At 62.8% G+C, this 13,555-nt stretch overlaps 2 protein-coding genes across 2 annotated transcripts in view; both read right to left on the bottom strand.

Moving 5' to 3' along the window:
- Nucleotides 1–472: 472 nt before the first annotated feature.
- SUSD2 (sushi domain containing 2) lies at nucleotides 473–8,109 on the bottom strand. Its single transcript, XM_047088179.1, has 15 exons — nucleotides 8,028–8,109; nucleotides 6,297–6,504; nucleotides 5,997–6,148; nucleotides 5,403–5,570; nucleotides 4,704–4,878; nucleotides 4,370–4,571; nucleotides 4,064–4,149; nucleotides 3,699–3,967; nucleotides 3,481–3,624; nucleotides 3,228–3,386; nucleotides 2,118–2,366; nucleotides 1,730–2,002; nucleotides 1,419–1,595; nucleotides 1,229–1,331; nucleotides 473–1,117 (listed from the first exon to the last, which is right to left on the bottom strand). Exons 1-15 carry the CDS (start codon nucleotides 8,107–8,109, stop codon nucleotides 1,093–1,095), a joined length of 2,472 nt encoding a protein of 823 aa, XP_046944135.1. The 3' UTR covers nucleotides 473–1,092.
- A 2,422-nt stretch (nucleotides 8,110–10,531) lies between these two features.
- CABIN1 (calcineurin binding protein 1) overlaps nucleotides 10,532–13,555 on the bottom strand; it is a 154,584-nt gene continuing 151,560 nt past the window's right edge. The window contains exons 35-37 of the mRNA XM_047088073.1: nucleotides 12,477–12,641; nucleotides 11,188–11,414; nucleotides 10,532–11,077 (exon numbers count right to left, since the gene is read on the bottom strand). Of these exons, the coding sequence (XP_046944029.1) occupies nucleotides 10,934–11,077; nucleotides 11,188–11,414; nucleotides 12,477–12,641 (536 nt within the window). The 3' untranslated portion in view covers nucleotides 10,532–10,933. The remainder of the gene's footprint in view (nucleotides 11,078–11,187; nucleotides 11,415–12,476; nucleotides 12,642–13,555) is intronic.

Genomic DNA, 13,555 nt, shown 5'->3' with positions numbered 1-13,555 from the left:
GATACAAGCTTGACCCTATCTGGCCTAGGCCCTCCCATGGCCCCCACTCAGCACCCTCACCACAAAGAGGGCAGCAGTAGCAGGAGGCCTGTGCTCCATGACCAGTTCCTGGGCACTCCTGGGTAAAGTGCCCAGGGACCCAGAACATGGGCTCTGGTCGGGAACTACCAGTCACTGCCTTCAGGGCGATGCTGGGGCAGGTGACTGTGCTGGCCCATCCCAATTCCTGGGTACCCGGCATGGCATCCATGATGAACCCTTTGCAGACACTGTCCTTTGTCCTCAACCCACAAAACAGACACTGTTCGCAATCCTGCTTTTCAGATGGAGACAGGCTGGAGAGGGACATGCCCCAGGTGGCTTGCCAGTGGATGAAGGACTCAGATCTGGGTTGCCCTGGGTGCTTTTGACCCCACAAGGCAACCATGGAACTCTCTGGAACTGGAACTGAAGCACAGCATGAGCACCAGGACACAAGGGAGGGGGCACCACAGGTTTGTTTTCTCCTGGTACAGGTAGGGGTGGTATTTCAAGTGACATTCCAGAACGGTTGGAATTACAAGCCTGGAGTTCAGAGTGACTCTCCACTAGGGTGTGCTGAGGCCTCTCCACACACTGAGCCTCTCCCACTCAGGCTGGGGCAAGTTCAGCAATCAAGACAGCTGGGCATTAGGGCTCCCGTGTTGAGGCACCAGGTCTCAGTATATCAGGGGTCAGGGTCATCAGACACGGGATCTGAGGTACTGGCATTTGAGTTTCAGGTGCCGGAGTACTGGGTCTCTAGCAACAGGTATTAGAATTCAAGGGTATGGAGTCTAGGGGCTAGAGCACCAGGTGTTGGTCTCAGGAACTGCACGGTTAGAGCCGGGTGTCCAGGTCTGAGGTGACAGAGCAGGTCACCAGTCCTCAGGTCCATGGGCATTAAAGGCTCAGGCATCGGTTGTCCAGGGTCCCAGGTGGATGGTGCTAGGGATTTGAGGAGCAAATTAGTGAGGTGCATGTTCTCAGAGGTTTGGGGCTTTCTCCTGGGAGGTTGGTCTTGGCTCCAGGGTGGCCCCATGTGGCTCCTGCTGCTGGTCAGATGTGCTCCCCTCAGGGCTGTGAACCCCAGCTGGCCCTGCAACAGAGACATTGTCTAGAGCAGGCATAGAGTCTTAGGAGAGCCAAGGAGGGGCACGGACCAGGGTCCTGCTGGTGGAAACCCAGGTCTGGGTGGGTGGGGTCTTACATGTTGCTCTTCCTGCGGCGCAGCAGCACGTAGACGAGTGCAACCAGAGCCACCACTGCCAGGCCTCCAAAGATGATGCTCAGCAGCACCGCGTAGCTCCGTCCTGGCGACAGGGCAGAGCAGTGAGGGCTGCCCGAGGGCGGGGGGCAGGGGGGGGGCTAGGGGGGCCAGGTGGGCAGGGCATCCTCACCTGGCTGGCACACCGGGGTGGGCCTGGACCAGGTGCCATCAGCTTGGCAGGTGCTGGCCTCTGCCCCAACCAGGCTGTAGCCGCTATTGCAGTGGAAGTGGACAGTGGAGCCCATCAGGTAGCTGATACCTTCCTTGAGCCCGTTGGGGGGCGGAGCTAGCCAGCCACAGGATCTCACTGGGGTAGGGGACCAGAAACAGACCACAGGTTTAAGCCACTGGCTACCCTGCCCCCTGGCAGCTGCCAGCCTAGGAGGCCTTGTCCCAGCGTAAGGTGCCCACCCCCTTGCCTGTGCCCCCAGACGCCCTCACCAGGCTTCAGGCTTTGCACACGATGCTGGTGCCACTGATGGGCCATCCGTGTGGCATTGCCCACACTCAGGCTCCCAGTGGCCATTACATCAAATCTGCAGAAATGGTTGTCCCCACACAATTCAGCAGCCTCAGTCGCCTGGCTGGGGTTGGGGGTGGTCTCCTCGGGGAACAGGGGCTGAAAGGTGTGGTCATGCTTGGGCTGGTACAGGAAGTTGTTAACCAGGAACCAGGAGTCATAGGTGAGCAGGGAGGAGGCGTTCTCCACGGCCCCTGGGGAGACACGCAGCAGGTCTTGCTGGTGGTCAAGAGTCCGGAGTCTCCCCCCTTCACTTCCAGTGACTGTCCCCCCACCCCCACCCCCAGTGTGTGCCTCGTGGTCACTCACAGTCGGCCCCAAAGCGGAACAGCTCTCGGGAACTGGAGCTGAGGGGCAAGACCTTCCCATTGCGCAGGGTGAAGTCATCCGTGGGGTCATCATTGAGTGTGCCGAGGAGGCCTTGTGTGTGGGTGAGGAACTTCTCGGGCAGGAGGACAGCCACACTCAGGAATGGACCCTGGACACTGACCTCCAGGCCAGCCCCCGATGACAGCATGATGGATACGCTGTCCCCGGCAGCTGCTGACAGGAACATACCTGGGCACAGTGGAGTTGGGGTCAGCGTTGCCCACTGAGGGTACCGTGCTGGGACTCCACAGCCCCAGAATGAGTGGGTCAGCATTCATGGGCTTTCAGGGAAGGGGAGGGCGTCCCCAGGGCCCGCTGGGACACCCTCTCACCCCGTGCCAACACCTGTACTGGGACCCCCACACCAATATGAAGGGCCCAGGCTCTGAAGGGACCCCTCATGCCGAGGCCCTGCATGTGGGGTCACCTGTCAGTCCTCGCTCCTTGAGGAGGCAGCAGCCATGCCCACCCCCACCCTTCCTGGGGGTCCCTGCACCCTCAGCAGCAGCAGGGCCCATCCCAGGTACCCTCCCCCCCAGCTGCAAATCATTTCATTAGCTCAGTTCCTTGAGGGAGCACCACCAGGGAAGGCGGTCGGGCAGGTGGCTGCTCCTTAGCCCTCAGGGCCAGCCAGTGTCCTTGACGCAGGTGATTCCTATCACTGTAGCTTCCAGCTCCAAGTCCTACTGTCCTGGCGGCTCAGGGTTCTGACCACATGTGTCTGGGGCTCCATATGAAAGCATGAGATCAGACCAGGTCCCCTGGCTACACCTCACTATCAGAGGCCTAGAGCCTCATCTGCCCACAGACAGCCGTGGGCTGGGGGCATGTGTCCACTGTGCCGGGCCCCTCAGCGTGGGGTGCAGGGGTGGGGCTGACTGGTGCACCACGAGGCTGGGCACAGTGGGGACAGCATGTGGATCATAGCGAGAGGCCTCCATCCCTGCACCCGTGCTCTGAACCCCAGGGCCAGCGAGAGGGATGGCGGCTCCGGCGAGAGGGAAACGGTGTGCAAGTGGCCCGCTGAAGCTCCCGGGCCGTCTCACTCACCATTCAGGTCCATCCAGCTCTGCTCGGTGAAGCTGAGCACCTCCTGGTTCAGCAGCACTTGTAGGACCCCTGCCCCGCCAGCCAGCCGGACCTCTACCACATCCGAGTTGCCCTCCTGGACAGCCACGGCCGTCAGCCCTGTGCCTCGGTCCCGCGTGCCTGGGGTGGCAGGTGCAGAACACTGTCTGCTCAGCTCCAGCCTCCCTCCCGGGATGACCCTGAGCCACCCAGGGCCCACGGGCCCCGGCCTCACCCTCAGGCGTTGTCCCGGGCTCGGCCCGCCCCTGCACCCTTAGGTTGGTCAGCGTCGCCTCCAGCAGCACGTACTCGCCACGCCCGTTGAACGTGAAGTTGGCACCATCGAAAGTGATGAAGTGTGGGTCCCCGAAGGCAGAGGCTGGGGAGAGCAGAGGGTCAGGTGGGCCTGCCTGGCCTGGCCCTGCTCGGGGCCCAGCCGCGGCTGGCACCCACCTAGGCGCGGTGGCCGGTAGCTTCGACAGTCACTGGAGGGCCGTCGCCGCATGTATCGGGAGCAGTCGGGTGCCCACAGACAGCAGTGGTAGAAACTGATGACATCGTAGAGCCAATGGGAGAGACCAGGCACACGGGGTGGTGTGCGGAATGGGGGCGCACCCCAGTCGTGGCCACGGTCCGGGGTGCTGCCACCAGTTGAGTCAGCCGTCAGGAGCTGTGTGCCTGCCGCCGTGTAGCAGCACTGCTGGCCAGAGGCGTACCGGGGGCTGGGGGGGGTGGGGTGGGGGGACGGGTCAGGGCTGCTGTGGGGACCGTGCCCCACAGCCCTGCCCCCTGCCCCAGCCTCCCGCTGCGGGGCTCACCTGGCTTGCACGGAGCGCACGCAGTGCACGGCACCCGGATGGTAGGTACACACGCTGCCACGCTCAATGTCACAGCCGTAGTCTGTCTACAGAGCAGGATGTTGCTGTCACCGGGGCTGGCCTCAGGCTCCATCAGCCCCTCGCTGGGAGTCAACCCCTGAGGGCCCTCAGACCCCAGCCGCACCTCCCAAGGGCCTCTACTTCCCCACCCCACCTCCTGGGCGGGTGCCACCGTGCGTGTAGTGGGGACAGCTGGCCCCACCTGCCCCCAACATCTCCCGTGCCCTGACCCGGGTAAGGGCTTACATGGAAGCGGCCAGAGTCAGCCTGGGCCTGAGCCAGCGTGCAGGGGCAGTCAGGCAGCTCCTCCAGGAAGTTGGGCAGTTGGTCCTCCAGCTCCTCCCAGGCCAGGCACTGGGCGCGGGCCCAGGCCACAGGGTCCTCCTGGAAGTCGTCACCCAGGTGCCAGGCCAGCGCGTGCTCGTTGCTCCAGAGTGCGTGCACATCCCTGCGGGGGCCACGCACTCACTGAGGGCTACACCCACCCTCCCCACCCCCAGCTCTGGCTTCCCTGTGCAGCACAGGGAGGAGCCGCGGACAGACCCGCCAGCCCGTCCTCTTCATGGCCGCTGGCCCTTACTTCTCTCCCGCGTAGTATTTGCTGTTGATGATCCGAAGTGCACCCACTTCCCATCTCTGGTATTTTTGAGGTGCGGGTTTTGGAGTGAAGGTGAAGAAGCCGGAGTTGGGGATGTTTGTGACCAAAGGGTACAGGTATGACCACTTTGCTGTCCACTCCCCTGAATATGGCTTCCCTGAGGGAGAAAAGGCCTTTTTCAGCGCTGGGGCTCCTCCAAAGAGCCCCGAGGCAGAGGAGAGACCAGTTCCCTAGCATGCACAGGGCAGCCTGACAGATGGACAGATAAACAGATGATTCCCATAGGAAGGCCTGCCCTGCTGCTCCAGCAAGGACCCTGGCTCAAGTGACCACCATCTCCTCCTCCCCCACGCTAGGGTCACAGCCCATGCTCGAGGCCAGGCTAGCAGTCCAGGGGCTTGGAGAGGATGGGCGGAGCAAGCTTTTCTGTTTCCCAGAGCTGGGGATGTCCATACCTGCTTCCCGGAGCTGGACCCCAAACAGCTAGGGGTCCCCAGCCTCCCCTCCCCCACCCCACTCCCACCCAGTCCCCTTTCTTGCCTGTACTTTTCTTGCTCGAAATCCCCACCTGGGATTTGGCCCTACCTGGAATTCTCTTTCTCCCACCTCTGCAAGCCCCAAACTCCCAACCCTACTGGCCTACAGAGCTCCTCCGTCAGTCCAGCCATTGGCCGACCTCACCTGTCTCCTCATAACCCCACAGCTCGATGGTGACAGTCTCCGTGGGCAGAGCCGAGGCTTGCCAGGTCAGGGTGAGGTTCCCTGTGGTGTCAGCAGTGCCATAGTATTGCCATTGCGTCTCATTCACCAGCTGGCTCTTCTCTGTCTCCGACACTTTGCTGGGGTGCACTGGGTGGGAGGGGAGGGGTGAGCGGAGGCCCGAGGCCCAGGGGCTCTGAGAGCTGGGGGTGCCTCCCAAGGATAAAGCGTAGCAGTCCCATTAGAACAATGACTCCCCCAGACCCTTAAGTGAGGAAAGGACAGAGGCCATGGGAGAGGCTGCCCTCTGTTGCCCAGGTCTCCACCTGGCTTCCCCCGTCCCCTGGCCTGGCTGGGGACTCCTGAAGCCCCCACTCCCTCTGGGCTGGGTCCCCTGTGTGGACGTCAGGGGGTGGGGAGAGGAGCTGGAGAACCCACGCCCCTGTGGTCGGGCGCGCCTCCAAAGGGACTGGTTAAGCCAGAGAAGCAGGGCATGGTTGGCAAGCAAGGTGTGCATAGATTAGCGCTAGGGAAAGTCCCTGTTGGGGAACCGAGGCCCAGGAAGCTGGGGCTCACCGGCCAGCCAGGTGCCCGAACGCGGGAAGGAGCGACCATTGTCCATCGAGAGTGTGAAGGGGATACGGCCCGTCTCATACAGCAAGGGTGACACACAGTGCACATGTCCAGAGGAGTCCACGTGCCCGAGGGTCTGGATGCTCTCTTTAAACCTGTGGGGGGCCGGAGGTGGCAGGAAAGCCTGGGCCAGGGTGGGCTGACCCTCTCCGAGGCCTGGGCTCCTGACCTCCTCCCTGGGGGACCCAACCAGCCAGCTGTCCCTGGGTCCCCAGCATGCAGGGAGCCCCTCGGGCCTCCCACCTGCAGATCACACCATCAGTGGGGTTAAACCAGTTGAGGTGCTGCACTACAAAGTCCTTGCCACCCATCATAGAGCCGGAGTAGGGCGAGATTTCCAGGCAGAAGTCCCGAAAGTCCGAGCAGCAGGTGTTCAGGCCGGAACAGGTTGGGTGGCAGGAGCAGAGCCCATCCCGGTCTCCACAGCGGTGGGAGCAGGTCCCCTTGGCACCTGGAGGAGAGGGAGGGCCCTGAGTGCCTGGCTGCCCCACGGGCAGGCCTCGAATTTATTTTCCTGGAGCCCATTAGAGAGAAGCATCCCCAGGAGAATGCCAGCCGGGATCGCACTACCCACCAAGGGAACACAGTGGAAACCCACAGGGCCTGTGGGGGAGGGATTCTTGGTACAAATGATCTAGCAGTTGCCTGAATGATTAGCTAGAACAAGAAAAGATAAGGGGAAATGTCTCTAGACAAACTTTTGCAGTATCAAGAGGAGCCCCCTGGGCAGGAATGACCTTCTGCCACCAAGTCCTGGAAGACCACAGCCTCAGATGGCCAGCAGTGGCTGAGCCCTTGACGTGGGCGGGGGACCCTTCTCTATTCACTGAAGGGTCAATAGACCGAGCCTGGAGGACAGTCTGGGGTCTGGGAAGGTAGCTACTAAGAGGCCCATTGGAGGCCTGGCAAGGGCTGATGTCCGGGCTTGGCGTGCTCCATCTCACTTCGCCAGGCAGCACCAGCTCACCGACCGTGGCCCCCGAAGGAGCCCCACCCTTAGGGGAGAGGGCAAGGGGTGCTCCCTTCCTCTGAGGGGAGTGGAAGGACATCTCCAGCAGAGGGCCCAGCAGGGCCAGTGTGAAGGAGAGGCTGGTTTGGTGTGGGGCTGTGGACATCAGGCCTAGGCTCTTACCACCATGGGGACCTATGACAGGGCCATATTTTCAGGGAATCCATCCCTCTGCGGCGGGACGTGGCTGGGCAGATTGGAGGGTGGAGACTGAGCTGGGGTACAGATGCCAAGGCAGGATCACCCGTCCCACCTGGCCTTTCCCTGTGACCCTATCAAAGAGGGCCAGTCAAGGGCTGGGACTGGACCTGAGCCACCCCAGTGACCCCATTTCACCCAGTGCAGGGCTTGGCACTCAAGAGCGTCAATAAACATTTATTGACGGAGGGAGGATGTGATGGCTCAAGGGAGTGGGGGAGGAGGCTGAGTGATGCCAGTAAGTGAGATAAGTGGCAGAAGGGTGGTGGCTTTTACCCAAGATGGGAGATAGGGGTGGGGTGGGGGGCTGGGGAGCCTGTCACTTCCAGCCCAGTCCAGCCTGAGGCTCTGGAGTAGGAGCTTTCCCCCAGATTTCTCAGGTTCAGCCCCACCCTAATAAGGACCCACAATCCTTCCTCTTGCCTGACAGGGGGCTTAGTGGGACTGGGGGTCCTCCACGTGTGAGCACATCCTCGTGCAGGCCAAGGGCTCTCCTGAGCCCACCACTCTCCTCTAGACCACTTCCCTCCCAGGCAGCCAGCACCTCCCAGCTCCTATCGGGTTTAGGGTGGGCACAGCTGACTCTCCATCCTGCCAGCAGCCCCTGGACCCTAGGATCCCCAGAATTTCTTCTCACAACCCCCAGTACAGTTCCAGATGGCCTGACAGATGGAGGAGGCTGAGCAGAGGGGTGTCCGCCCTGGGCCTGGCTGCAGCAGGCAGACAGACAGACGGACAGAGGCAAGAAGGGCAGGGTCGGGGCGTACCTGCTGCAGGCCCGGGGCCTGGGCCTGGGACTGTCGCCAGCAGCAGCAGCAGCAGGGCCCAGAGCAGGAGGGGCAGCTTCATGGTGCGGCCTGAGTCTGCAGCCTGCAGCGCAGCAGTGGCTGGGAGCCTGCAGGCCGGCTCACTCCCCACTGGCCTGGCCCCGCCCGCCCCGCACACAGCGCAGCCGCCCCGCCCCGTCCCGTCTCGTCCTGCCCCGCCCCACCCCACCCCACCCGGTTCCCCTCTCAAAGTCCACAGGTGCCCTCGTGGGCCGGTAGGGCCCAACCTGCGCTGTTAGCACATTCCTGGCCCGCCAGCCCAGGACGCAGGGGAGGGGGCCCGAGCCTCCAGCTATTGGACCTCTCTGGCACTCGGGGATCTGGATGTCCAGAGGCCACAACCCAACCTAGACCACCGGATCCCACCCCAGGTCAAGCCCCGGGGCGGGCGGCCAGGGTGGGGCTCCGCTGGGGATGGGACTTGGCCCGGTGGGTTAGGCCAGGTGGTCCTTAGAATCTCTGGATTCCAGCGCCCTGGGGGCCCTCAGCCCCAGATCTCCCAGCTCCCTGCCTCAGCTTCCCCGCCGGGAGCAGGTAGTCCCAATTCCTCCCCCAAGCCTGGCAGGGAGAGGGAGCAAGTAACTTCCTGCTGATCACTGGCTTGTGTGGGTACTGAAGGAGGGAGGGGAGGAGGGGATCCCTTTCTGAGGGAGGGGGCGAAGGCTGTGGGAGGAAGCCTGGCCAGGGCAGGTTAACAGTGGGGTTAGAGGCTGAGACCAGAACCCCCTGGTCTGGAATCCCCGGAGTGGGGCTGGCCTATGAAACAGGGCAGGGAGACTGGGAGAAGAGCCACCCAACCCCGCCCACCCCTGGCAGTCATTCAGAGAATTTGCATTATCTTTTCATTGTTCTCCCTTCTCACTGTGCAAGGAAGGAAACTGAGGTCCTGGTGTGGATAGGTGGGATCACTGGGAGAGGCTGCAGTGCTGGGCTAGGCCCCAGGCAGCTTCCTGGAGACCCCTCTCCCGTCCCAGGCCTGGGACTCACTTGGACCCTGCCATCTGGGCTGGGTGTCCAGACCGACAGACGGTTGTCTCCCCAGAGGCAGCTTCTAAAGGTGTCCGTCCAAAGGGGATACATCCCCAGAAGAAGGGAACTGAAGCTGGTGGGGGCTATGAGCTTAGGGCCATCCAGCGACCCTCCTCAGCTCCTGCGGTCTGGCCAGCCTCCCTTCCCTGGGCAACCCCCCTTCTCATCTGGCCTGCAGTTTCTCTGGAAAGGAGGCTCCTATAGGCATCAGGGAAGCCAGTTGGGGTGGTCAGGAGCTACATCTCCCAACTTGGTTGCTGGGAGCTCACGGCACCTCTCTAGGTGGGTGCTGATGGCTAGTGCTGGGGCTCATCCCAGGCCCTGGGGCGAGGGTGCTCCTTGTGGCACGTCAGGGGAAGGAAGAGGATAGGAATGATTCCAGGATGGGTCCCAGGTGTCCTTGGGGGTCTGAGAGCCAGGAAGCACTGGGAGACTGCTGCGTTATTCCCAGAACTCTTTCTGGGCACTCCGGTCTGAGAAGAAGAGAAGGTAGGAATTTGGGGAGAGGGGCATCAACTGAGTAACCGCTACCCCTGCCCTGCTCTCGCCCGGCAAAGAACCTGGGTTTAGGGACGTTTTGGTGAGGACCTCCCCAAGGCTGCTGTGCTGCTGTGTCCCCATGATGGCTCTGCCAGCCTTGGGCTGGGGATCCTGGCAGTGCCCAGCCCATGAGGGGCACAGGGCAGCAAGGAGCGTCCCCGTCTCCATCCTGGACAGCTTTTCAGGGAGACCCCTGGGGGCAGGGCCAGCCCAGAGCTGTGGGGGGTGACAGCTGGGTCCCCAAGGCACTGAGGGGTTTGACAGTGTAAAGGGCAGGTTGCGGCCCCTGCAACTTGTGCCTCCCCAAAACAGACGTACTCAGAGCCTTGAAAGAGCAGAGCCAGCATCGCGGGCTTGCATAATGCTCTGCTGTCACCTTTAGAAAATTAATTTTTGAACAGGAGCCCCAGTTACATGTTGCACTGAGCCCCACAACTGCATGGCCAGTTCATTGGAAGGCAAGTGTGCTGGGGTGTAAGTACCTTCCCTGCCAGCCCCACCTCCCACTTCCTGACACTGACCTTGCCTCTCAGGGGCCTCTGCATTGGGCACCCATCACAAGACAGTTTCTCGGTGAGGCCTGGCACGACCTGCTCCCTGCAGCCTCCTCCACCCACCCCTGCCCATATTCCAGAGGGGCACCCCCCGACACTGAGCCCTTCGGGGATGCTCTTGAGGCCCCTTCCACGCCCGACTCCAGTCCCACACAGAGGGTCTGCCCTGCTTGGCCTGTGCTCACTTCTCCACACTGACTCACTGCCTGCCCAGCCCCTGCCTGCTCCTGGGATGCCCAAGGGCTGGGCCCTGATCTATGGGGAGAAGGGCCCAGAAACCCTGGACAGCAAGCCCCCGGGGTTGAACAAAGAGGCAAAGACAACTGTTCCATCTTTATTAGAAAAGAAACCAGAAAAAGGGAGTGGGGCGAGCCCAACCCTAAATGACCCCTCCACTATGACACAGGCAAAGCCCGGCTCATCCGGGCATCAAGGTGTGGACACGGCCACCTAGGCTGGGCGTGGACACGGTTATACAAAGTCAACGTCTCATAGAAAAGGTTGCGAGCCCCGCTGTGCGAACTGCGGCTGTCTTCACGTGGCCAAGCTTGGCCTCTTCCGGGAGCCCATGTGGTGGGGACAGACCACGGCCCAGGCGGGAGGGGAGGATACCGCAAGGGAGGGAGGCTGGGCGGACTGGGGTCTGTGTGGGGAATGGTGCTCTGCCTGGGCCCCGTGCAGCTGAGGGGCTTGGGCCAGGGGGCGGAGGGACGGCCCCACGCTTTAGATGTCCATGTAGTCATCATCCTCGTCCGTCTCACTCTCCAGCGAGGACTCCTGGCTTGACGTCTCCAGGACCTCCAGGGCCGGCTGGCACAGGCTCTCCTTCCTCACGTTGGCGGCCGACTGGGCAGATAGGATGGCCGACTGCACACAGAGCGGGCAGGGCACTGGTCAGGGGTGGCCCAGGCCTGGCCCCAGGTCCCCCTATATAGCCCACGTCCCGCCCATGCCCCCCACTCGGCACCCGTGGTCACCTTCAGCTTCTGCTTGGTCTCCTCCGAGATGCTGCCTTTGGGCGAGAGCAGGGTCGGGGTGGGCGGCGTGACGGTGATCTCAGGGGGGAACTTGGTGGCAGCTGAGGGGATGACCAGCTTTGGCATGCTGGGGAGGAGGCGCGACTTGGCCCGGCCGGGCTCTGCCTTGTTGGGGGGGCCCTCGGGTGACTGGGCACTTGCACCACTGGGCACCTTGGAGCTGGTGACTGTGGGGTGGACAGTGGGAGCTGAGCCTTGCTCACAGTCTCCTGGGCCTGCCTGCCCCTCCTTGGCTTGGGCCTCAGTTTCCCCTCTGGAAAACAGAGGCACCCAGAACGCCTCCTCCTGCTGCATCAGGCCGAGGGTGCTTTCTCTTGGCCTTCTGGTTTGTGCTGGCTGGCAGGCTCCAGGCCTCCTGTGTCTGCCTCCACGACTGCCCAGGTCTGGGGACTGGGACTCCCCCCGCCCCCGCCCAAGGAGCACAGTGCACTCTGGGAGTCCAGGGCCTCGGATACAGGCAAGGCCCTGGAGCAGCCCTCCAGACGCCGTGCACACATTAACGGCCGCATCCCTGCAACAATCCTAGGATGCTTGTCCTACTGGTGTCCACACCACAGGGAGGATACCGGGGCCCGTCGCCAGTCACTCAGCTAGCGCCAGGGCGTTCACTTCTTCACTTCCACTCCCGCTCCAGGGCTGCATCTCCCAGGAGGCTGGAGGCAGCACTTCCGGGGCTGGCAGCCTCCGTGAAGCTGCAAGAGCTAGGGGCCGCCGGGCCGGCCTGGCTGGTCTCCACATTCCTCCAAGGTCCCAATGGCTTTAAAAGCCCATGCTTGGCTTCCTCTGGCTGGTACCAGGCCCTACAGTCCTGAGCAGGGTCAGTGAGATCCCGGACCCTGAGGAGTCCCCAGGGGGCTGGCTGGTTGGGAAAGGGCTCTATCCACAGGGATGACTAGGACATGGACAACTGTCTGGCCAGGCTGGCCACCCCTCTGTCTGCCCCAGACTCCTCCCCCCACATGCCAACCCCTCTCTTGGCCCTGTCTGGGGGCCTCCTCTCTGGGACTCAGCGGCCTCAGCTTGGGCTGGCCACCCGCCCTCGCTAGTCTCCGTGGAGCCAGAGGTAGAACGAGGGGGTCTCCACTCTGGGCCTCCCTGCCCAGCTGCCTCTCCGCTGTGCTTTAGCATGACTGGGTCCTCCCCGGGCCCTGCTCTGCCAGCTGGTCACCCTGTGACGCCCTCCACCCTTCCAGGTGAGGCCCACCCTGGCTGCTCCCAGCTCGTCTTACCCTGGCTGCAGGTGGGCTCGGCGCCTGTCCGGGGCGCAGCCTCTGGGGGCCAGCAGTGCGGCTCTGCCGAGGGGCTGTCAGGAACAGTCTTCACCTGCTCACCGTGCAGTGGCTCCTGCGGCGTGAAGCCCGTGCCCTCTGCCCCTCCGGCCAACTCTTCTCCCTCTGTGGGGACACAGGAGGGCTGCAGGTTACAACCCTCACCCAGCCTGCAAGACAGGGCCCCTCCCTCCTGCACCCTGGGACACCTGGCAGGGGACCCGGGCCGAGGCAGCTCGCCACCCCCACCAGGGGACCGGCAGGGGCTTCTCTAGAACAACTGCATGGGTAGGGCTGGGCTGGTACTGGCAGGAAACCGCTCAGCCCCCCGTGGACGCTGGTGTGGCTGGCCCACCACCTGGGACCACTGTGTACCCGACACGGTAGGGGCAACACGGGGGACTGTGAGGCCCCAGCCCCCTCAATCAAACACTATCACAGGACTTTAAGAGGTGGGCTCATGGGCTCTTCCCACTAGCTTATTGGAGTGGTGCTCAGAAACATGGTCAGGACCCAAAACCAAACCAACCAGCTAAGACCAAAGCGGACAGAGCGGTGTGCTGGCACCATGCCCTTCCGCCAGGCCACACCTTCCCTGGCATGAGGCAGGGGCCGGGAACTGGCCTCCCTTCAGCCAAGGCCTGATGGGCCTGAGGGGTATAGGCTGAGCCTATGGCCGCCAGCCAGGCCGTTAGTCAGCATCGGGCCACCAGCTCCCAGCCCCCCAGGCCCTGCCTCCAGTGCCCTGCAGCTCCTCCCCCCGCATCCTGCCTCCTCATGCTCCCTTCCTCCCCTCACTCCCCTCTTCCTTTTTATTTGGGCCTAGATGGCCATCACCCCGCAACCCTTCTACTCTCCCACTTTCCCACTGAACCCTTCCTTCCCCTTCGCCAGCAGGTAAAGCCCCACCCCCGCCCCCACCCCAGCCTTGACAAGGCAGGAGTGACAGCTCCTGGGACAGGGACAAAGATTGGGCCACTGAGCAGCCGTGGCCTCCCCACTGTTGGCTTCCAGCTCCCAGAGGACAGAGCATTCCCTGG

This window comes from Lynx rufus, unplaced genomic scaffold (genome assembly GCF_022079265.1).
Source record: "Lynx rufus isolate CCGP_SWC_20201006 ecotype Redwood Valley unplaced genomic scaffold, mLynRuf1.p SCAF_24, whole genome shotgun sequence".
NCBI lineage: Eukaryota > Metazoa > Chordata > Mammalia > Carnivora > Felidae > Lynx > Lynx rufus.
This window is presented reverse-complemented; position numbering and strand designations above follow the sequence as displayed.

Bases quoted from the DNA above. Each gene is read 5' to 3' on its own strand.
- SUSD2 (XM_047088179.1), bottom strand. From the start codon at position 8,109: ATGAAGCTGCCCCTCCTGCTCTGGGCCCTGCTGCTGCTGCTGCTGGCG. The intron at 4,150-4,369 runs GTAAGCCCTTAC...CCTGCTCTGTAG, and splicing joins CTGACTCTGGCCGCTTCCAT to ACAGACTACGGCTGTGACAT. The intron at 3,968-4,063 runs GTGAGCCCCGCA...CACCCCCCCCAG, and splicing joins GTGCGCTCCGTGCAAGCCAG to CCCCCGGTACGCCTCTGGCC.